The sequence below is a fragment of the Podarcis muralis genome, chromosome 2 (genome assembly GCF_964188315.1).
Source record: "Podarcis muralis chromosome 2, rPodMur119.hap1.1, whole genome shotgun sequence".
Classification (NCBI taxonomy): domain Eukaryota; kingdom Metazoa; phylum Chordata; class Lepidosauria; order Squamata; family Lacertidae; genus Podarcis; species Podarcis muralis.
This window is the reverse complement of record NC_135656.1, coordinates 11,550,383-11,573,307: the sequence shown is the minus strand read 5'-3', so window position 1 is coordinate 11,573,307 and position 22,925 is coordinate 11,550,383. Positions and strand designations below refer to the sequence as shown.

General features: G+C 45.6%; 1 protein-coding gene across 3 annotated transcripts in view; it reads left to right on the top strand.

Annotated features, from left to right (window-relative positions):
* The window catches only part of ITGB7 (integrin subunit beta 7), a 47,814-nt gene that overhangs the window by 4,896 nt on the left and 19,993 nt on the right, over window positions 1–22,925 (top strand). For 2 of the 3 annotated variants that reach the window (XM_028709346.2, XM_028709327.2), the window contains 2 exons: window positions 14,498–14,585; window positions 16,352–16,425. In XM_028709346.2, the coding sequence (XP_028565179.2) occupies window positions 14,501–14,585; window positions 16,352–16,425 (159 nt within the window). In that variant the 5' untranslated portion in view covers window positions 14,498–14,500. Of the gene's footprint in view, window positions 1–9,433; window positions 10,546–14,497; window positions 14,586–16,351; window positions 16,426–22,925 lie in introns of those variants that run through there. The other variant, XM_028709335.2, reaches the window with a different exon arrangement.

The following is a 22,925-nucleotide window of genomic DNA, read 5'->3' as shown; positions in this document are numbered from 1 at the left end:
GGCCACAGATTAGCCAACCCTGATAAAAATGGGTTGTTGTTTTTTAATTAAGAATTAGGCACATTCAGCAGTAGATCTCTAAGACGTGCTGATGGCAAACAATGGAGGAGGTTTTCTTTATGCCCTGCTTGCATACATCCCTGCACGAAGCATCTGGTTAGCCCCTGTGAATGCTGGAGGGACAAAGCAGCAGAGCTCTTCTTTTTTTAGAGTAAAAAAAAAAGGTAACCTCCCCTACCTTAACTGATTCAGAATTAAGTTCACGCAAGACATATTTGGTGGGTGTTTGCCCTTTTTTTATATGAGCTGATGAATTGCTTAACTTCCAGTGTTCTGATGCAGTGATCCTTTTTTAAAATTATACATTATGGTTATTGTAATCAGAATGTTTATTTGCAGTGTATTTTCAGCACAAACTCATTTGTGGAAAATGTGGTATGCAGATAAACTGACATTGTCTGTTTATCTGTGACAAAACCTCCCTGTGAGACCACTTTCCGTTTAACATGCAAATAGCACTTTTGATTTGTGGAACGCCTTACAGTTCTTTATTTTTTTAATCAATTACTTTGTCTTCCCAACTGCTCCTCAAGTTACGTCCCTTTAAATCTCCATTTTTAGTCCAAGATTGAGCAAATTGCTTTTGGCGACACAACATGATCCAAGTATCTGGGATTCAAAACTCTCTTGTGTTGCTCCATGTTTGGTATACAGTGGTACCTCGGGTTACAGACGCTTCAGGTTACAGACTCCACTAACCCAGAAATAGTACCTCGGGTTAAGAACTTTGCTTCAGGATGAGAACAGAAATTGTGCCGCGGCGGCGCAGCAACAGTGGGAGGCCCCATTAGCTAAAGTGGTGCTTCAGGTTAAGAACAGTTTCAGGTTAAGAACGGACCTCCGGAACGAATTAAGTTCTTAACCCAAGGTACCACTGTAATTGCTTCCATTGTCTGATATATTTTTGGTAAATTCTGCACAACGCTCAATTAACTTACAGCTTAAGCTCTTTCTTTTTTCTGTTTCTTGGGGAATGTAAGCTCTACCCTGTTTCTAAAGTTCTTTTGTACATATTTTCCTGTAGTTTTATGAAGGTGTGTTGTGAAGATCATTTTTCATGATGAAATCAGGTGTTTATAGCTCCACATTTTGCAATTTGAATGTCATGGCTTTCATCTAAACAAAGGCAGCTGCATTAATCTGTAAGATGGTGATGGGGAATCCAAAATTCACATCAGACACAGCCACCTTTCTTATAGAGTAGCCAACATAGTGCTCTCTAGATGTTAGACTCCCATCTCCCATCAGCCCAGCCACTGGTTGTGAATTATAAATTATAGGAGTTCTGCAGGATCTGGAGGACCATGGATTAGACACCCCTACCTTATTAGGACCAGTCAAACTAGTGTGAGCAAGCATTCAAAATTCTTTAATATCAAGCTGGATGTTAAGAAACAGGCTTATGTTGAACCCATGAGGTCTGCATGCTTCATAGTAATAATAATAATAATAATAATAATAATAATAATAATAATAATTTATTATTTGAACCCTGCCCATCTGGCTGGGTTTCCCCAGCCACTCTGGGCGGCTTCCATAGAAACCAAAAAAACACTAAAATATCATACATTAAAAAGATGTCTTCTGAATGTCAGGTAGTTTATCGTTTTGACATCTGATGGGAGGGCGTTCCACAGGGCGGACGCCACTACCATAGCCTTAAGATGGTGCCTAGGAAGAAGGGTGAGGCTTGGGCTATGTGCCCATTACCAGCTTAAAACACAGCTAGGTCATTATTTTTCTCAATTTGAATCAAAGCTTAGTTGGGGTGGGGTGGGGTGAGGAAAATAACAGGATAAATACAAGGTAGATAACGATTGTGGCTAACCTTGTGTGTAGACTCCAAAACCAGTGGTGGGAACACAACTTTCAGTTCTTCTAGAAGCTGTGAAAGATTTTGAGTTACACCTAGGGATGCTGGAACAAAAATCCAACGGCTGATTCTTCACTTCCACAAATACAAGCAACGGCAGTTACTCCAATCTGCCACCAGCTCTAGGAAGCTTAACATCCGTGATTCTTCAGCTTGATTGCACAAGGGGACCACTGTTCTGGACCATACCTTTAAAACACATTTGAATCATTTTTTTTCTTTCCCAAAGAAAGAAACAAACTGAAGTTTGTTAAGGCTGCTAGGAATTTTAGATCTGTGATGGGTAAGCTACAGTTTCCAGAATTATTTGAAGGAAAGACTTCATTTCAAATGTCCTTTAAAGGTAATGGCATGTACAAAGAAGAGGAGTTTGGATTTGATATCCCGCTTTATCACTACCCTAAGGAGTCTCAAAGCGGCTAACAACCTCCTTTCCCTTCCTCCCCCACAACAAACACTCTGTGAGGTGAGTGAGGCTGAGAGACTTCAGAGAAGTGTGACTAGACCAAGGTCACCCAGCAGCTGCATGTGGAGGAGCGGGGAAGCGAACCTGGCTCACCAGATTCCAAGTCCTCCGCTCTTAACCACTACACCATGCTGGCTCCCATAGCCCTGATTTGCTCGTTCTTTCCAGACTCACTGCATTTTCCCCATTGGGACCACCATCCAACACAGTTCTGTACATGCAAGGCTGGCTGTGGGGAAACGACTCTATATGCTGCACGCACCTGGAGGGGCGGGTGTGTAGCCTTACCAACTATTGCGGCGGAAACTTCAAAACTGCCGTTCTATTTTTAAGTTTTGAATTTTAACTGAAGAATAGACTGCTTCGTTGTGGTGTGGTGGAAACTTCAGAGAAATCCCCAGCTCTTCAGAAATATCCTCGTGTTATTTACTTTCGAGGCCCAACGGGCGGTTATGGGTATCCAGCTGCAAAAAGAGGAGAGGGCGACTGCACTTTTTAATAGTTGTGTGGTGGTAGGTGAGTTTCAGCAGGTGTGGGCTACACCTGCTGAATTGCCCGCTTCTGCACAGCAATTAAAGGGTCAGGATCTCTGTCCTCTTTTTGGCCCTGGCCACCCTCTTAAGAGACCCGTAGACCAGAATTAAATAGCCACATCGTAAAAGAGCCGTACAGCTAGTCACAACCTCTTTCTAGAAGTTCATCCTGGCGTCATTCTGAAAGCCAGCGTTTTGCAAGCAGCCCACTGACAAGCCCAACAGCTGCTGAACGTTCCTCACGTGGAAACTGTTAGTCTGTTTACGTGAGACGGAGCAGCTTTGCAGTGCTGTTAATGGCCACAGAATGCAAGAGAGAGACATCTGACTCTTGCGGAAAAGAACAGGCAAATACAGTTCTCTTTAGTTTCAGCTCTAGGTTATATCTAGAGTGCCCATGTGCGAAACAGGGTGGGATTCCTACACCCAACTCAGCCACGAAGCTTGCTGGATAATCGTGGGCCAATTGTGCTCTCTTATCCTCACCTACCTCACAAGGTCGCTGTGAAGATAGAATGAGGAGGGGGAAGAACGTTGTATAACCCCCCCTTGAGACCATTGGAGGAAAGATGGGATATACAGTGGTACCTGGGGTTACATACGCTTCAGGTTACATATGCTTCAGGTTACAGACTCCGCTAACCCAGAAACAGTGCTTTAGGTTAAGAACTTTGCTTCAGGATGAGAACAGAAATCGTGCTCCGGCGGCACGGCAGCAGTGGGAGGCTCCATTAGCTAAAGTGGTGCTTCAGGTTAAGAACAGTTTCAGGTTAAGAACGGACCTCCGGAACAAATTAAGTACTTAACCCGAAGTACCACTGTAAATGGAATAAATAAGTAAACTATTAAACATCTAGCCACCCTAGTTATCTCCAGTCAGATTTATGCATAAATCTGCTCATCTCTCTCTCTCTCTCTCTCTCTCTCTCTCTCTCTCTCTCTCTCTCCATCTCCCATCTCCCATCATCTCCCATCTCCCCCCATCATCCATCACCCATCTCCCCCCATCACCCATCTCCCATCTCCCATTCTATCTATCTATCTATCTTTGCTGTAGGATGTCTTCATGTGCCTTACCTCTGAACACTCTGGAAATGAAATTTCAAACAGTTCAAAACAATATCTTACAGCTCCTATGTAATGCTCCTGGGACTAAATTGCGTCATAGAATCATAAGAGTTGGAAGGGACCAATGCAGAAATGTGCAGCCGCCCCATACAGGGTTTAACCTTGGTGTTATCAGTACCATGCTCTAACCAACAATGGAGCTATCTGATAATACGTATTTTTATATCCCTCAGCTTCAGGATCTGTCCTTCCAGTGAGCACTCAGGGCTGATTTCCTTCAGAATGGAGAGGTTTGATCTTCTTGCAGTCCATGGGACTCTCAAGAGTCTCCTCCAGCACCACTTGCTGCTGCTGTTGAACTTAATCTGTTCCAGGAGTCCGTTTGACTCCCGAAATTGTTTGAAAACCAAGGTGTGGCTTCCGATTGGCTGCAGGAGCTTTCTGCACTCACAGAAGCCGCGTCGGATGTTCGGCTTCCGAAAAACATTCACAAACCGGAACACTTATTTTGCGGCGTTCGGGATCCGATTTGTTCGGGAGCGAAGCCATTTGAGTCCCTAGGTACCACTGTGTATATCTCCAACAATGCTAAAATTCTTTAACTAAAAATATAGTGGGTTTGATAAAGAAAGCCCCTAATGTGAAAGTTGGCTCCTTTAAAGAGCTGGGCTGGAAGGAACAAGGAGTGTCGCCAGAGCACATGACGGAAATGGCAGGATCATGACTGAAGGTATTTTGAGTTGAAACTAAATACAGTGGTACCTAGCAAGACGAATGCCTCGCAAGACGGAAAACTCGCAAGACGAAAGGGGTTTTTGTTTTTTGAGCTACTTCGCAAGACAATTTTCCCTATGGGCTTGCTTCGCAAGACGGAAACATCTTGCAAGTTTGTTTCCTTTTTCTTAACACCGTTAATACAGTTGCGACTTGACTTCGAGGAGCAACTCATAGCACGCGGTGTGGTAGCCTTTTTTGAGGTTTTTGAAGACTTTGGTGATTTTTGAAGCTTTTCCAAAACTTTTCCAACACCGTGCTTCGCAAGACGAAAAAAATTGCAAGACTACAAAACTCGCGGAACGAATTAATTTCGTCTTGCGAGGCACCACTGTACAACATTTGATCTTAGTCTAGGACAGCTCCCTGCTTTTTTCACTTATACAGGGAACAACAGGCAGTACCAGAAGTGGGATAGTGATCTATAGGATGATGTTGAAGCCAGAAAGCTTGAGAAAGAAGCCCTATATGTGTTAGATCTCTTAAGCTGTGCTCCAGAAAATTGGAGAAGATTTAAGCAGCACTTTGGCCTGCTCATAGAAGCCAGTGGAGCTGCCGAGACGACAACTGATAAAAGGAAGGCAGCTCTGCTGGTGAATTTTGCAGGGCCCCAAGATGCTGATTTGCTTAACACCTTTTCACTAGCTGCAGAAAAAAAAAAGTCTAAACATGATAGTGCGGTTAACAAGTCTGAGGAACGTTTGCACACAAAGCAAAAAAGCAAGATGTTTGAAAGAGAGGTTTCTTCATACAATAGAAAAAGTGAGAGAGAATCCTTAGAGCCGTCTGCGAAGGCTGAGCCAGACTGTAAACATATTGTAAATCTCCCTGTGATCCTCGGATGATGGGAGATAATGAAATAATAATAATAATCAGTGCTTTTTTTTCTTATAAAAAAAAAAGTTTAGGGCACTCTCATTTTGACTCAAGAAAACCACCATTTTATAGTTTAAATTGGGAAAAATTAATACAGTAAATGGACAAAAGTACAAAGATTCACAAAGTGCTTAGGGATATCCATACCCCTGCACACACCCCCCCCCCCCAGAAAAAAGCACTGAAAATAAAAAATCTGACTAATAAGGGGTCAGATTGGCCTAAGAAACAGGATTGCAAACTGACTGGGAAATTGCTAGAAATTTCCTTACTTTAGGAAAAAGCAATTGAAATCTTCTGAGTTGCAAGAAATCACATGCAAAAGAGAGTACAGTTTATTTGTTTGAAGGAAAGAGTTTTGTTGAGTTTGTGGATTGTGGATTGTGGAAATAACAGGATTCAGGTACTGGCCCATCACCGGCTTTGCTGAATTATGGAGCATCTCCTCTGGAACGTGGAAAAGCTGAGCTTCTGTTTGAAAGGGTTATTCGAACAGAGTTGCCCAATTATCAGAGGCTGAAGGAATAACGCAGTACGCTTCTGGAAACATGTTCAGCACCTCAGGACATGTTTTAGATAGATCATTTATTACGGTCAGAAACCAGCTTATAAAACACACTTGGGGGCACAGTCACAGAAGGAAAACAAACAAAACAATGTACAACAATAAACTACCAGGACATGTTTTCCACCGGATTTTGATGAACACCAGTTCACTTATAGGAGAAGTAGATCAACAGATGATGCCATAGCTACAGCCTTTCACCTTGCAATGAGTCATCTGGAGAGACCGGGGAATTATATCAAAATGCTGTTTATTGATTATAGCTCGGCTTTTAATACCATCCTTCCGGACATTCTTATTAAAAAACTGATGAACCTGGACCTTTCCCCTACCATCTGTGATTGGATTAAAGACTTTCTGAGGGATCGTACACAAATAGTGAGGATTAGGCCTGTTACATCTACCTCTCTGAAGCTCAGCGCTGGCACTCCACAGTGAAGCGTGCTGAGTCCCTACCTGTACTCGTATACATATGACTGTATTTCATCTGATCCATCCACTGCAATTCTTAAGTTTGCAGATGATACCACCATAATGGGTCTCATTACAGGTGGAGATGAATCAGCCTATAGGGAAGAGGTTCAAAAAGTCTCCACATGGTGCCTAGAGAACAACTTGCACCTAAATATCAGCAAGACAAAGGAGATGGTGTTGGACTTTCGGAGGAAGAGAGGGGAACTAGCCCCATTGTATATCGGGGGGGGGGGGCTGTGTGGAGAGTCTCTCTTCCTTTAAATTCCTGGGAGTTTACCTTAGTGAGGACCTCACTTGGAAAATCAATACAACCCAGGTGGTTAGGAAGGCCCAACAGAGACTCCATTTCCTCAGGGTCTTGCGAAAGAACAATGTCAAACAAAAATTGATTATCTCCTTCTACTGGGCCACAATAGAAAGTGTCCTTTCATACTGTATAACAGTGTGGTACGCTGGTTTGACAGCCACAGACAGGAAGTCCCTACAGAGGGTGGCGAATACAGCACATGATATCATGGGCTGTTCCCGGAGTTCGCTAGAGGAAAATTCTTAGGGACGACTCATACCCTGGCTAGCACCTCGTTAATCTCCTAATGAGGGGGGCAGGAGATACAGAAGTATAGTCAGCCGCACCAACAGGTTAAAGAACAGTTTTTATCCGTGGGCTGCTGAATGCAAAAAAATAGTGGTGCAATTGACTTCCAACAAGCACACAGAGCGTGAACAAGACTTAAGTGTATGGGGGGGGGGGGGCTCATTTAATTTCACTGCACACAGGTGGTGTAGTGACAATAAAGGTTTATTTTATTTTTATCTATTTTATTTATTTGGATAGACTGAAAGGAAAACAAAAGGCATATAATGGCAGAGGCTCAAAAGAACTTAAAGCAATTGCAGTCAAATGACCAGGTGCATATTTATGATTGCTCAGCAAGACCACAAGGGCAATTAAAGTAGAAGCCCTGCACTGTGTCAGCATCAAATGGCCAGCCATCTAGGAGGGGCAGGTGACATCAAGGAACTTGAACCCTGGGCACAGTAACAAGCTGATTTTCGGCAACCTCAGCAATGTGATGGGGACCTGGAGCTGCAGCCAATAAATCACATACGGGGTGAGGGGTACAAGTTATCAGAAGATCTACAAGGCACCACAGGGACGGGAAGAACAATTCTGAATAGACTTGGATGTCATTTGGTGTGTGTGTCTCATGTTGTTGTTGTTTTCCTTATAGATGCAGTACATGCTGTTCTGTCGTCTTGTTTTTGTTCTCTTGTAAGCTACAGTTTTATATGGTGGGCGTAGGGGTTATTTAATGCTATTTGAGTATCGGAAAGTGGGAGATGTGAGAGGGAACTAGCAGAAGCTGGAAGGTTGATCATGATGAAAGCCTTCTGTGTTAAAATTGAAGAAAAGATTGGTTGTTAGCTCACACTCTTTCCCAGCTTTCTTCACTCGTGCAAGGAACAGCACAGTTATCTGGCCAAACACGTTTTGCAGGTTTTTGAAGCGCTGAAAACCTGCAAAGCCTCTTTGACATTGGGCAAATTAGATGCATGAGATAAGCAACCCTGGACTCTATTGTACTCTGGGCTTCCTTGCATGGGAGCTTGTTCTTTTGTTTGTTGGGCCTGATGCTACACAGCAACAGCAGATGTGAACTGATTGCGGTGCATCTTGCAACCACGCGTCGATCTCAGGCAAAAGAAGTCCTTATAAGGAGAGCAACACAGTGGAAATTTATGCAACTTTTTGTTTGATTTGGTTTATATGGAGACATGAGGTGGTGTTGGGCTTTTCTCAAAACTGAGCCAGCCGAACGGTTCCACCACCACCACCCTAGATGAATGAAACGCCCACACCCTTGCTTTGAGCCTCATGATATGCTGAGCTACACAACAATGTGGAAATCTCAGGCCTGGGGGGAGAAATGGGGCCATGCGGTCCTCTCCATCTGGCCTATTGGACTCCCCCTTCCCCCTAGACACACCCCATCACCAGCCCTGCATTTGACCCCTGTTGGGTGTTTTTGCTTGGCTAGAATGCGTCCTTGAAATCTGATGCTGTTTCTTCCTTGCACACAGAAAGGGCTACTTGTAGAAACCGGCTTACTGGACAGAGGTGAAAATTTGCATTCTTTGCTCCACCCACTTTTACCTGTGGCCCCACCCACCATTGGAATGTGTTATCACTTCAAACACCTTTTTTATCTCATTATACATCATTTCCCAAAATACCCTCCATTGAAGTGGATTCAATGCATCCCATGCGTACAGGCAGCCAACAGAGGTTAGAAAAGCTCCCAGCCATGTGCTCCTTTGGATGCCAAAGCATCCATCTCCCCAGCTCAAGAACATCTAAGGACATGGTCTGAACTGTAATAAACAAAAATCTGCCCTTATTCCCTTATGGGGGACACAAGAGCCCTTATAGAGTCCTTTGTAGGTTCTCTTTTTTTTTTTTTTTAAATGCTTTTTATTGAGTTTTCTTCATCACACACACATCCAAACAAAAAAAAGAAAACACACAGCCGGTACACATTAAAAAGGCATTGAATAAAAGAAGAAAGTTAAAGAATAAAGAAAAAAAAAAGGTAAAAGAAAAAATAACAGTACATACAAACAATTTACTAATAACAACTTCCTTCCCTCCTGATTTCGGATTTCTACCTTTAATACTTTCATCTTACTAGAGTCCTTTGTAGGTTCTCCATTGGTTGGAGAAAATAACAGAGGCCAACCAGAGGATATTGAGAAGCAAAGCCGCTAGTAAGCCTGATCTTTATTAACGCTGTTGCAACAGGGTGCTACCTTCACACACAGGCGAGTGGAGGAGGACCCAGAACCAAGGTGTGCCTGCCCTTATATAGACATTTTAAATTCCCTGCCCTGGAGCTCAAGACCACCCCTCCATACATCATACATACATCACAGAAGGGGTGTAACCCAAGACCACCCCCCCCCAACATCATACCTACATCACAGAAAAGGCGGTCTACAACAGAAATTTGAATGTTGTTGTTTTTCCTGTCTGCCAGGTTATCTGATAATGTCTTATCTGATTGCCTTTCCTGAGATGGTGCTTACCCAATTCCTGAGACAATGGGAAGGTTCCCTCACCCCCTCCCTCCTTGCAGAGAAAACATTTGGTCAGTTAGGGAGTCAAAATGGTTTCAGGGCGGTCTTCCTGGGCTGCTCCAGACATGTGGTCCACATATCCATGTGTGCGCCTGGCCAGCACATTTATGAATATATATATATAGATATATATAACCTTAAATTTTTTATTTCAGAACCTTGCTTGACTCCAACTCCTACCATCTCCATCTATCACAGCCAATGATGACCAGGGATGATGGGAGATGGAGTCCTAACAATATCTGGAGGGGGTAGCACAGGTTCCTCAGTTCTGGTCCAAAGGCACTTTGCTGAAAGTAAGCAGGTCTGGGGCTGGTCAGTTCTTTGAATCAAGGCGATTCACTTGGGAAAACCCGTGCCTTGAGTTCCAGAGGGTGGAGACACACAGGGGTGTGCATGAGATAGATTAGTACGCTGCCTCTGTGCACCCTCTCTGAAAGTGCAGGTAGTTGATTATTTTCCCCAATATATTTTTGTAGCTGAGGCAGAAACAAGCTAGCTGCATACTGTTGGGCTTGCCCTTTCTGCACAGGAAGGGAGGGGTTGTCTTGAGATAATCTTGCAGGGTTCGATGTTCCTTGGTTACCTCTAGAGGGGAAGCACAGCCTCTGAAATTCTGGAGTTGGCCTGAGAACGGCTTCCACTGCCTCTGAGTGCATAGCTCCCTTGCCACTGAACTTTGCCACCAGCAGTTGTGACCGGCAGCCAAGTCAGCTTCAAGGTAGGTTTGAGATCTTTTCCTCAAGTATCTGTGGAAATCAAACACTTTATGCTCCAGGAACGCTTCGGCTAGAATAGCTCAGGTTGCCGTTTCTTTATCTTTCGCCACCTCCGAGTCAAATTGTGAAAGAATAAGATTTCACGAACTTTCTTTATCTCTGAGCAGGCAGCACAGAATGACTAATCCGTGTAACAGATGGAGGTCATCGCTTGTTTTGAAGGCATGGTTTTACTCATAAACAGTGTCTTCTGTAGAAATGTGTGTTTTTACTCACAAGTTGTAAACAGTGTGTTGCTCAGAAAGGCAATTAAGTTTTGAAGTGCCATTGTTTTTCATAGCTTTGCAGAATTTTCCAGAATTTAGATCAGATTTAGATTGCAAACACGTGTCTTACCAGCATGCATTTTGCTCGAATGGTTTGCACACATAACCTGTCTTGGGATAGTGCTTTTACGAGCAAGGGATGCCCAAATCTTGCTTCATAATGAGAAATTTTAAAGACACAACATACCCAGAGGCAAACCTAGGATCCCTTGTGCTCTCGGCAAGTAGCTGTATTGGTGCCACCCCTTAAACCACCCCCCCCCACATTACTGCAATAGCCACATTAGAAATTACTAAATTTTACGCAACCCAAGTATTTGAAGTGTCTGCATTGAGGGTGATGCAAGATGGAAGGGTGGGGGAAAAATTGCACGTCTTTGTGCAGCGTTGCAAGAAGCACAGCAAGATTCTCCCACATTTGATCTCACCACGACAGCAACGTTGTATATGCACATATTTGCGTCATGCACGCCAGTCTCAAACCTTCTTGCCATTTCTCCTACTGCTCAGCTTTCCTACTGTTACAGGAAAAATCTTAGGGCTCCCTTGGACAAAATAAAGCACCAACCAGAGCAAATTGAAGCAAATCAGCAGCCTGTAGGCCTGGTCTTTATTGAAGAAAGACTGTCGCGACAGGGTGTTCCCCTCACTTGCAGGTGAGAGGAAAGACCCAGAAAAATAGTGTGCAAGGTCTTATAAAAACTTTTGAAATTCCCCTCCTCTAGGTCAAGCCCACCCCCCAGAAACATCATGCATACATTACAGAAAGGAGGGGTTGAGGGAGGAGTTGGTGGTAACCTGAGTGTCTTGTCACCTGGCTGGTTCCTCCTTTCCCCCCTCCCCATGAGTCACTTCCAGGAGACAAAGGGGAGTTTGCAGTTTCCTGCCCCCTGAGGGAAGATCTGATCATTGTCCTTTGTTTCAGTCCATGCTGAATCCACTCCCATATGCAAGTTCTTTGTGGTCTTGATTGTCTTCTGTCTGGGATCATCTGGGCAGGGCTCCTGCAGATGTGCTGAGACAGTGAAGGGATTTTGGCTGACCAGGGTCCAACCCCCCTCCCCTTTTGTTAGTTCTTGTCATATGGAGTAAAATAAAAATGGAACAGTGCAAATCCAATGTATGGTTGATTTTTCTATGAATTTATAACAGAAATGTGGCGTATGTAGTGTGTGAGTGTGTGTGTGTGTGAAGTTTGTACAAGCAGAATGATTGGGGTGGGGGGGTTCCTGCTACACTACTCAGCTTTTTCTTTTCTTTTTAAAATAGTTTTTATTAAGGATTTTTGTGTGTGTTACAAAACAGATGCAGGGAAAGGTACATCTATTGTCTCCACTTCCAATTCATAGAGTCTTTTTCACAGTTCATTTACATTTAGCGAGAGACGCTTTTTTTGTCACAGACGTCCTGCAGTTGCGGAAAAAGAAAGGAAGGGAGATTGGGAGGTTATTGTTCTTTCATTCTCTTGCCTAAAGTGTTAGCGTAGGGGTGTGTTTTTTTTTGGGGGGGGGGTCCCCCGAGCCTGCTTGGCTGTGTCCAGTTGATTGCAGTGTGGCTTGTTTGTAAAGGGGGGGGCTAGGTTGTGGGGTCAGGTTAGCCATATTGATTTGTATGCTGTTGATGGGGGGGGGCGGGATCGGTTGTGGCTATGTATGTGATAAAGCAGGCATAGGCAGACTTGGCCCTCCAGATGTTTTTGATGTTTTTAGCCATCCTCCCTAGCTAACAGGACCAGTGGTCAGGGATGATGGGAGTTGTAGTCCTAAAACATCTGGGGGGTCATGTTTGCCTATGCCTGGTGATAAAGAAAGTGTGTTTTTTTTCTAAAAAAATGTTTAGGGCGTATTCTCATTTTGACTCCAGAAAAATTACCATTTTATAGTTCAGATCAGGAAAAATAACTACAGTAAATGGACAAAAGCACAAAGATTCACAAAATGTTTAGGGGGTATGTGTACCCCTACGCCCCCCCCAGAAAAAGCACTGGATAAAGGGGAACCGTACTGAGGGGAAGGCTTCCAATTTTGCTTGTCCCCGTGCTAGCTTGTTTGTTGGTCAACTTTTCTAATAGGGCGCTTTCCCATACAGCTCTTGTCTATAATACTCTCACAGATAACCGGAGACAGATTTCTGGGGTGATTTTTGAACGCACACCCCTCTGGGTCTGCACCCATGCTGGGGGCTGGTTTCACTAAGCCTTAGGTATGCCTCTGAATACACCTCTGTTTCAGGTTAATATGCCCAGCCATCCTGAAGCTGTGGTCACAGTCCAGCTTCTCACGTGGCAGACCTCATGTGCCAATGTTATAAATGCAGGCTACAGTTCCACTGTTGCGTTAAAAAGTGACGGTGGCACAGATATAAGCCTTATGTGTGAGAGGGTCATTGGACTCAGCTATAGAACCAACATTCATAGGAATCTTGGAAGCTTCCTTATATCTTGTGGCCACTTTATTTGTCTGTCCAGCCACCCAACACTTCCAAACGTTGATTGTTTTTAGATGTTTCTTACTGATGTGTTTAAGGGACGCGGGTGGCGCTGTGGGTAAAAGCCTCAGCGCCTAGGAATTGCCGATCGAAAGGTCGGCGGTTCGAATCCCCGCGGCGGGGTGCGCTCCCGTCGTTCGGTCCCAGCGCCTGCCAACCTAGCAGTTCGAAAGCACCTCTGGGTGCAAGTAGATAAATAGGGTCCGCTTACCAGCGGGAAGGTAAACGGCGTTCTGTGTGCTGCGCTGGCTCGCCAGATGCAGCTTGTCACGCTGGCCACATGACCCGGAAGTGTCTGCGGACAGCGCTGGCTCCCGGCCTATAGAGTGAGATGAGCGCACAACCCTAGAGTCTGGCAAGACTGGCCCGAACGGGCAGGGGTACCTTTACCTTTTTACTTACTGATGTGTTTGCTGCCTTCGGCTCCTTTGGGAGGAAGTGTGGGATACATATATATATAAATATCCAGTATTGTCTACTCCATGGTACGCGGGTGGCGCTGTCGGTTAAACCACAGAGCCTAGGACTTGCCGATCAGAAGGTCGGCGGTTCGAATCCCCGCAACAGGGTGAGCTCCCGTTGCTCGGTCCCTGATCCTGCCAACCTAGCAGTTCGAAAGCATGTCAAAGTGCAAGTAGATAAATAGGTACCGCTCCATTGGGAAGGTAAACGGCGTTTCTGTGCGCTGCTCTGGTTCGCCAGAAGCGGCTTAGTTATGCTGGCCACATGACCCGGAAGCTGTATGCTGGCTCCCTTGGCCAGTAAAGCAAGATGAGCGCCACAACCCCAGAGTCAGCCACGACTGGACCTAATGGTCTGGGGTCCCTTTACCTTTTTATTCTCTACTCTGATTGGTGGCAGCTCTCCAGAGACCCCAGGCAGAGGTTTTCCATATCACTTGGTAGTGCCCGGATCCTTTGGATTCCCAGAGATCTACAGATTGAACCTGGGACCTTGTACAACATGCATAGCATATGCTCAACCACCACGGGACTTAGGCTCCACTCATGCCCACAATACTGCCCCCGCCCTTCGCCCAACAGTAATCCAGCTATCCTTTTCTGTACAGGAGGAAGAGAACAGCATCTTCTTCTCCAGTTCCCCTAACAACCCCACTCTGCTTTTTAATCTTGCTTACCAGGCTATGCTTCCCACTGGATGGACTGTGAGACTGTGGCTTCTGTTTATTCTCCTTACAATGGTACATGCAGAGAAGATGCTGGATACAGGTAAAGTGGAGAGATGGGTTTTGCACATGTGGAGAGGGGGAGAGTGTCAGAGTTTCAACCTTTTAGCGAGCAGTGCAGCAGACCCTCCGAGTGTCCCTGTTTTCCAGGAAAGGTCCTGGATTTTCAGAAGCCGTCCTGGATTCTGATTTGATCCAAGAATGTCCCACTTTTCCTTAAGACGTCCCTATTTTCATTGGAGAAATGTTGGAAGGTATCCTCTGTGTCTTTGGTCCAGAGACTGCAGCTGGTTGCAGCCCCAGTGGTGAGTGGGGCTTCTTCTCAGGCAGATATCATACTAGTGTGAGGGATCCGTGCTAGCTGCCTGTTAGCCACCGAGCCAGTTTTCAGGCACTGCGACTTGCACACTAAGTAAATCTGGACCAGGTTACCTGAAAAACCATATTCCTCTTCACTGCCTGCAATCAGCTAATGGAATCTGGTTGGTTTTGCCATGGCCTGATGATAATCTACTTGTGGTAACATGGAGACAGGGCCTTTTCAGTGGTGACACCAGTGTTGTTGAATGCCTTCCCTGCTGAAATACAAGAGGCTCCAGCAAAATTTTTAAGCAAGGGTTCCCCTAATTTGAACTTGTGGCTTGTTTTTACTGCTTTGATTGTTATGCTTTTTAACTGTTTTATTGTACATTTTAATTTGAGATGTCTTAGGCCTTAACTACACTTACCATTTGGCCCGCTCGTTCCAGGCACTGGTCCATGCTTAAAAGCTCTGTGTCTGAGCAGTTTTTTTACTGCTCAAATGAAGCAAACATAAATTCGGGTTTTCAGCTACTGTATTTTTCGCCCTATAGGACGCACTTTTCCCCCTCCAAAAATGAAGGGGAAATCTGTGTGCGTCCTATGGGGCGAATACAGGCTTTCGCTGAAGCTTGGAGAGTGAGAGGGGTCGGTGCGCACTGACCCCTCTCGCTCTCCAGGCTTCAGGAAGCTATCCGCAAGCCTGGGGAGCCCGCGGGAGTTCCTGCAGGGCTCCCTAGGCTGCGGATAGCAGCCTGCTGCCCGGCGCGCGGGGTGCCCTGAAGCAGAGCGCCCCTCGCACCAGGCAGACATTGGCCAGCCCCACAAGCTTGGGGGACAGCGGGGAGGCGCAGCACCGCCATCCTGCTGTTCCTCGACCTGGTTTTGGGGGGAAAATAAAGGAAAAAAAATTTCCCTTTATTTCCCCCCAAAAAAACTAGGTGCGTCCTATGGGACAGAGCGTCCTATGGGACGAAAAATACGGTAATTGCTGTTTGCTCTGATTGAGCTTTAAAGAATGGGTTTCGGCAGGGAAAGCTCCAAAGAAAAAAGAAAAAGGGGAAAAGGGATGTGTGATAGAAGGAGCAGAGGAAAGGTAAGTATGACTAACCCCCTAATGTTGTTGAGCATTTTAATTGTGGATTATTAATAATAATAATATTAAATTTAGGCTGTATAGTTAGAAGTCATTTCGGCATAAAAGTGGTATATAAATTAAACAATAATAGTAATCAGAATTAATCTCCATTGTATTCAATGGAGCTTACTAGCGCTTAAGTGAGGGAGGAGGGGATTTCAGCCTTATTGTCCTGTGCTTGGGGATTGTCTGACTGCGTGTTCATGAGGTTTAGCAGCTTCCATACAATGGGTTTGGAAGAGGAGATAGAACCAAACTGGCCAACCAGACTGCCTGGGGACTGTCAGGTGTCTCAGCAGAGGACAGTGGGAGAGAGAGAGAGAGATTGCAGGCAGAAATCTGCCATTAGCCCACCTGTGTTTCCTTTGCAGGTTCATGCCAGCCTCATCCCTCCTGCCACGAGTGCATCCGTTCCCATCCCAGCTGTGCCTGGTGCAAACAACTGGTGAGTATCACAGAAGCCTGTGTCATTTTCCTTTTTCCTCAGTCTAACGCTAGCATATCCTTTGGGGGACCAAGGAATCATTTTTCCCAGGGTTGGCACCTCAGAGCTTAATTTGCTGTTAATGTGTTTTATTTAAAGCATTGGGTGGGTGGACTGACTACTCAGGACTTGAAACGCCCAAACATGTGGCTTTTATTCCTTTTTTTTAATATATAATATTTATTCAAGTTTAACAAATACAGAAAAGAGAAAAACAAGCAATAAAAAATTACAATAAAAAGAAAAAAAGAAAAAGTACTAAAGAAAAAAGAAAAACATTTTAAAAACAAAAACATTAAAGAAAAGGAAAAGAAAAGACCCCTATTTTCATAACCTTAACTTTCATTTACTTATTTCCTTGACTTCCTCACACCTCCCTCTTTGTATTCCAGTTCTGTTAGTTGTCAGCAAGTTCTTTCCCTCTTTCTCTAATCTAGAGAAATTCCATAATTCATCTTAACGCAGTTTAACTTCAAATTTTACGCCTTTACCCATAGTCAATCTATTCTTACTTAATTCTTAGTAACATTTCTACTAGAGCCGATTAATTTCTTTCCAACAACCTTCTAACATTCATTAATTTTACAATGCTTCTCCAAATATACTTTAAATTTTTTCCAATCTTCTTCCACCAACTCTTCTCCCTGGTCTCGAATTCTGCCGGTCATTTCCGCCAGGCTTTTATTCCTTTAATACTGACACAAAGGTACTCTGTGCATGTCCAGCAGCACCCTTTTCTCCAGCCAGCTGGTGGGGGGAAATAGGTATTTCTGACCACCCCACCACCTGATATGTGGCAGCAAACTTGACTTGCTTGCTTGAGCCATCTGAAGCCTGTTGCCACTTTCCTGTCTTGCAACCTCCTCCTCCTTGCTTGATCCGCAAGCCTTGGTGGGTTGACAGGCAAACATTTTGGACTCCTGATTGCACAGGATAATTCTCCCGGTCCAAGCAGTTGTGCCCGTTTGGCAAAAGAGGTGAAACATTTCCTTGAAGGTGGCAGCATCTGGAGGTGGCAAGCTACCAGCCTGGCCTCTGACTCACCCCTTGTCCTTTCACTGTGGTTTCTCTCACACAGACTTTCTCTTAAACTGTGCAAGAGAAGTTCGTGTACTGAGTCAGCAAGAATCTAAACCAGCAGCACACTGGAAATTTGAGGCTCTTGAAGCCCCTTCTTTAAAGAAGCAGATGTGAAGGAATGTATCCCATATAATGATATAAAGAGTGCCTCTGAGCACGTACAGAGGTGTGTGTGTGTGTGTGTGTGTGTGTGTGTGTGTACAGAGACAGAGGAGGAGAGAATTAGGGAGCACAGCTTCCTTCTGGGACAGATGGTAGATGGTAGAGAGAGAGGGAAATCTCCATACAAAGAGAAAGAGAGAAAAGAAGTTTGTTTAGTACATTGGCTCCCATAGCATCACTAAGTCTTACGATGATATGTCTCTGTAACTGACTGTCCTACCTCACGTTCACAAGGCAGCTGATGAGGACCCAACATATCACTTCCTAACAGGATCAGTGTACGCATTTTAGCATAGCACCACAAGACAACCATTTCCTGTCCGCCCACAGGGCAGCAGGCCATAAAACTGTAATAATATCCCTCCGCTGACATCACCCGTAGCCCTGGCTCTCTCTTAACATGGCAGGCTTGGCGAGTCTCATCTGGGGAGGGGGAAAGACCTCACCTTGTCTCAGGAAATCTTTCCCAGAACCCTCTTTGCTGAAATGATAAAGGCCCTGTGCCCTTCCACCCTCCTACCCTGTAGAGCTGGGCCCCCACACCCAGTACCACCCCCTCAAAAAACCCCAAACACCAAAACCACACTTCCTTGAAAATAACTATTACTCTCACTACCCACTGTTCATCCTCCCAGTGCCGGAAAGCCAGCCAGGTGCCCTGCTAGCCATGAGGGAAAGAGTCGCTCACCACATCCTGCCCAGATGTTTGCGTTCAGGCTTAATTTTTATGAATTGTACATGTGCGCACATGCCTTGCCACTTTCGTTACTGTAAATTGCCTTGTGAGTTTTTAACAGCGACGGCGCATTGAGGGTGGTGAGAGAGAGAGATCCTTCGATCAGACGTAGATTTAAAACCATTATAATTGGTTTAATGATAAACCCTCTCCTGGATCTCTCAGGCTTTTCTGATCTTAACGGTTTTGTTTCTAAAAGGAACCAGTTTCCTAAAAGAAAGGTAGGCATAGGACTAACTTTGCTGCACATGCTGCCTGTTTGGGCATGTGTTGTTGTTGTTTAGTCGTGTCCAACTCTTCGTGACCCCATGGACCAGAGCACGCCAGGCACTCCTGTCTTCCACTGCCTCCCGCAGTTTGGTCAGACTCATGCTGGTAGCTTCGAGAACACTGTCCAACCATCTCGTCCTCTGTCGTCCCCTTCTCCTTGGGCCCTCCATCTTTCCCAACATCAGGGTCTTTTCCAGGGAGTCTTCTCTTCTCATGAGGTGGCCAAAGTACTGGAGCCTCAGCTTCAGGATCTGTCCTTCCAGTGAGCACTCAGGGTTGATTTCCTTCGGAATGGATAAGTTTAATCTTCTTGCAGTCCATAGGACTCTCAAGAGTCTCCTCCAGCACCATAATTCAAAAGCATCAATTCTTCGGCAATCAGCCTTCTTTATGGTCCAGCTCTCACTTCCGTACATCACTATTGGGAATTTGGCCATGTATGCATCAGTAAAAAAGGAGAGAATGCCTCACCCTGCCCACCCCATACAAGATGCAGATTTGCATAGCATTTGCATATACTAAGTTCATGCAAATTATGGAATAATTACTGTAATTTTAAAAGGAATATGCCACATCTCACTGGGTGGGTGTTGCCACAAGGTGGCTCCTGTTTCTGCCCAGGCTGCTGTTTAGGGTGCTGCTAACTATTGATGGCCTAACTTCAAGGCCTCCTCCCTGTCCTCCTTTCTTCTTACGGTTCTTGTTCTTTATCTTTATCTTGGGCCACAACTTTGTAAGCTTCTATTGTGTTACCTCTTACTCCAATAAGGTAAAGGGGACCATTAGGTCAAGTCATGGCCGACTCTGGGGTTGCAGCCCTCATCTCGCTTTACTGGCCAAGGGAGCCGGCGTACAGCTTCCGGGTCATGTGGCCAGCATGACTAAGCCGCTTCTGGCGAACCAGAGCAGCGCACAGAAATGCTGTTTACCTTCCTGCCGGAGCGGTACCTATTTATCTACTTGCACTTTGAGGTGCTTTCGAACTGCTAGGTTGGCAGGAGCAGGGACCGAGCAACGGGAGCTCACCCTGTCACAGGGATTCGAACCGCCGACCTTCTGATCAGCAAGTCCTAGGCTCTGTGGTTGAACCCACAGTGCCACCCGCGTCCCATAAACCTCCAATAAACACCCCTAAATGCTACAACTTCTCCTCATGGAGATGCCAGACCCACCTGATCATTTTGCTTGCCCTTTTCTGAAGCTTTCCCTGTTTGAAGTGGGGCTGCCAGTACTGTACACACTGTTCCATCTTCTTCCTTGTCGCTGCTTGCATGAGTAGAGAGGGCAGGTGAGCAGAACAATGACTGCAGGAAGGAGGAGGAGGACGACTATCAGGACCAGCAGGCTCTGAGGGGTGGGCATTGCGCCCACTAGAAGGGGCGTGAGCCTGGGCAGCTGCCGGAATGGTGACCCTGATAGCCTGAGATGTGCTTTGCACTTTCTGTCTTATGGTGTGTGTGGAAAAGAGACTGATCTCAGCACCCAACAGGATGGGTAGGGGGGTAAATCGTTTATCTGGCTGCAACAGCAATTCAAAGACAAAGCGGCATTCGGGCCTGCAGTTTTTCACCTATAAAACAGGAAACCACTGCCGCTCAACTGATAAGGCGATGGCAGCTGCCTTTCTGCATGTTTGGTCAATTTTGGTAGTGGGTTGGGAGAAGAGTAGAGGGGGGAAGGGGTCTAGCCGTTGTTGCTTTTACTGCAGAGGAGCTCCTCCAGTGCCACACGAGACAATGGTGGTTCCTTCATTGCCATGTGCTTCTAAGCAGGTGGACGACGGTTGATGACGACTGTGATAAAAGTGTGATTCGGTAGTATGCATATTGAGTACAGTAATATAGGGAGATCCCCAATGGGGGGGGGGGGCACCACCACGGCTTTCACAGCAGGTGGGGCCATCCACTATGAGGCATTTGCCATTCCTGTACCAACCAAAGTAACCTCTGAGAGAGGTTAGTTTGAGAGCCAGTGTGGTGTAGTGGTTAAGAGCAGTAGACTCATAATCTGGTGAACTGGGTTCGCTTCCCCGCTCCTCCACATGCAGCTGCTGGGTGACCTTGGGCTAGTCACACTTCTCTGAAGTCTCTCAGCCCCACTCACCTCACAGCGTGTTTGTTGTGGGGGAGGAAGGGAAAGGAGAATGTTAGCCGCTTTGAGACTTCTTCAGGTAGTGATAAAGCGGGATGTCAAATCCAAACTCTTCTCTTCTTCTCTGCCGTCAAGCTCTAATAAGCTACATTGGGCAAAGGCTGAAAGAGCAAGCATTTGGCAGTACTCGATTTCAAGTGCTGTCAGGCTGTTAAAACCGCCATTGATCCTAAACAAAAGAAGTAGATGGTTTTCTGGATGCATCTTTTTAAAATTATTATTAAAGATTTTCTTGATTTACAGAAGTATGTGTAATGTCTCTCTTGTATTTTTTCCATGTAACATTTTTACAAATCAGTTTCATTTGTTGAGACATTAGGAAGAAAAGGGAGAGAGGGCTGAAGATGGGTGGAGGTGGGGGGCGATGTTTCTATTTTGCTTAATGTATGTGGGGTTTGGTGTCAGCGTTGCTTGTGCAGGTTCTCCGCTGTTCTCTTGTGTTCCTTCGGTGGTGAGAGAGGTTGGGGTTGGCCTAGGGTGTGGTTATTCATTTGTGGCTGGCTGTGGTGGTCTTTGTTTTCGTGTGTGAGTGGGGTGGGTGGGTGTTTTGGATCAGGTTGGCCATATTGATTTGTATGCTGTTGGTGGATAATTGTCATTGTCTTGTTGGGCTGTGTATGTGATAAAGGGGAGCCATACCGGGGTAAAGGTGTCTTCTTCTGTTTGTCCCCGTGTCAGTTTCAGTTTATTGGTTAATTTTTCTAGTAAGGCTGTTTCCCATACTATTTGGCACCACTGGTTCTGGACTCATCTTCTGAAACTGTACTAACAGCAGCATCAAGGGGAGAGTGAAGATGAACAAATCCCTTGCAAGCTAGTTGCAGCAAGTCTCGGAGGGTTAAGAAGTTACAGATTCCGACCCAGGTTTCACTAGTTCCTTGATCACTCTGAGGAGCCATGCTGGATGCAGTGGTGGCTGAGTAGTCATTTTTCTTTGCCACCACCGCATTTTAGCCACCGCCATGTGCTCCAGCCTGTGTTTGGCTGGCTTTGTTACAAGATTTATGGCGTGCTCCAGCTGTCGCCCAGCCTGCTTCATTGTCTGAAGTTCACTGGAAAACCCTGAGCTCTACAGCATCAGAGGAGTGATCCCATTGATTTTCTTGCTATTCCGTAGTAAGATTAGGTCCTTGGCATGAGCATCCGTCTTACTGGCCAGAAAATCCCCAGGGCATTCAGGAATCCCTCGGATACCATAAGTCTGCCAGGGAATGGGATAACAGATTGGTCCCCTAGCACCCCTACGGGTCAAACCTCCCCGGGAAATGGTCCAGCCATGACAAAGGTGTAAGTATGCCACTCACAACCATGGAGCGAAAACCAATTTACTGAGACATTGCTATGAATATATAATTGAATTTTAAAAATGTAAACCATACTTTTTTGAAAGTTTTGGGAATGGGGAACCTGTGGCCTTCCAGATCTTGCTAGACTACAGTTCCCATCACCCCTCACCATTGGCTATGTTGACTGAGATTCGGCAACTTTTTGGAGGGCCATAGGTGCCCCATTCTTCTTTTACATTACCGTATGTTTCGCTCTATAAGATGCACCTTTTCCCTCCTAAAAAGTAAGGGGAAATGTGTGTGCGTCTTATGGAGCGAATGCAGGCTGCGCAGCTATCCCAGAAGCTAGAACAGCAAGAGGAATCGCTGCACAGTGCTCCCACTCGCTGTTCTAGCTTCTGGCTTAGCCGCGCACAGCCTCTTCGGGGCAGGGGGAACCTTCATCCCGCTGCCCTGAAGAGGCTGCGCAGCTATCCCAGAAGCCAGAAGAGCAAGAGGGATTGGTGTGCACCTATTCCTCTTGCTCTTCTGGCTTCGGGAATAGCCATGCAAAGCCTCTTGAGCAAAGAGGGAGCGCTCCTGCCTCTTTGCTCAAGAGGCTTTGCGTTGCTTGTTTCCTCCTCTAAAAACTAGGTGCGTCTTATAGAGCGAAAAATACGGTATGCGCTGGACTCCCAACTCCCATCAGTCCCAGTCAACATGTTTGATGGTCAGGAATCAGTTGCCCTGCGTTCCATGCATTTTTGTGACCATTTGGAGAGAGTCCTCTTTGCTCC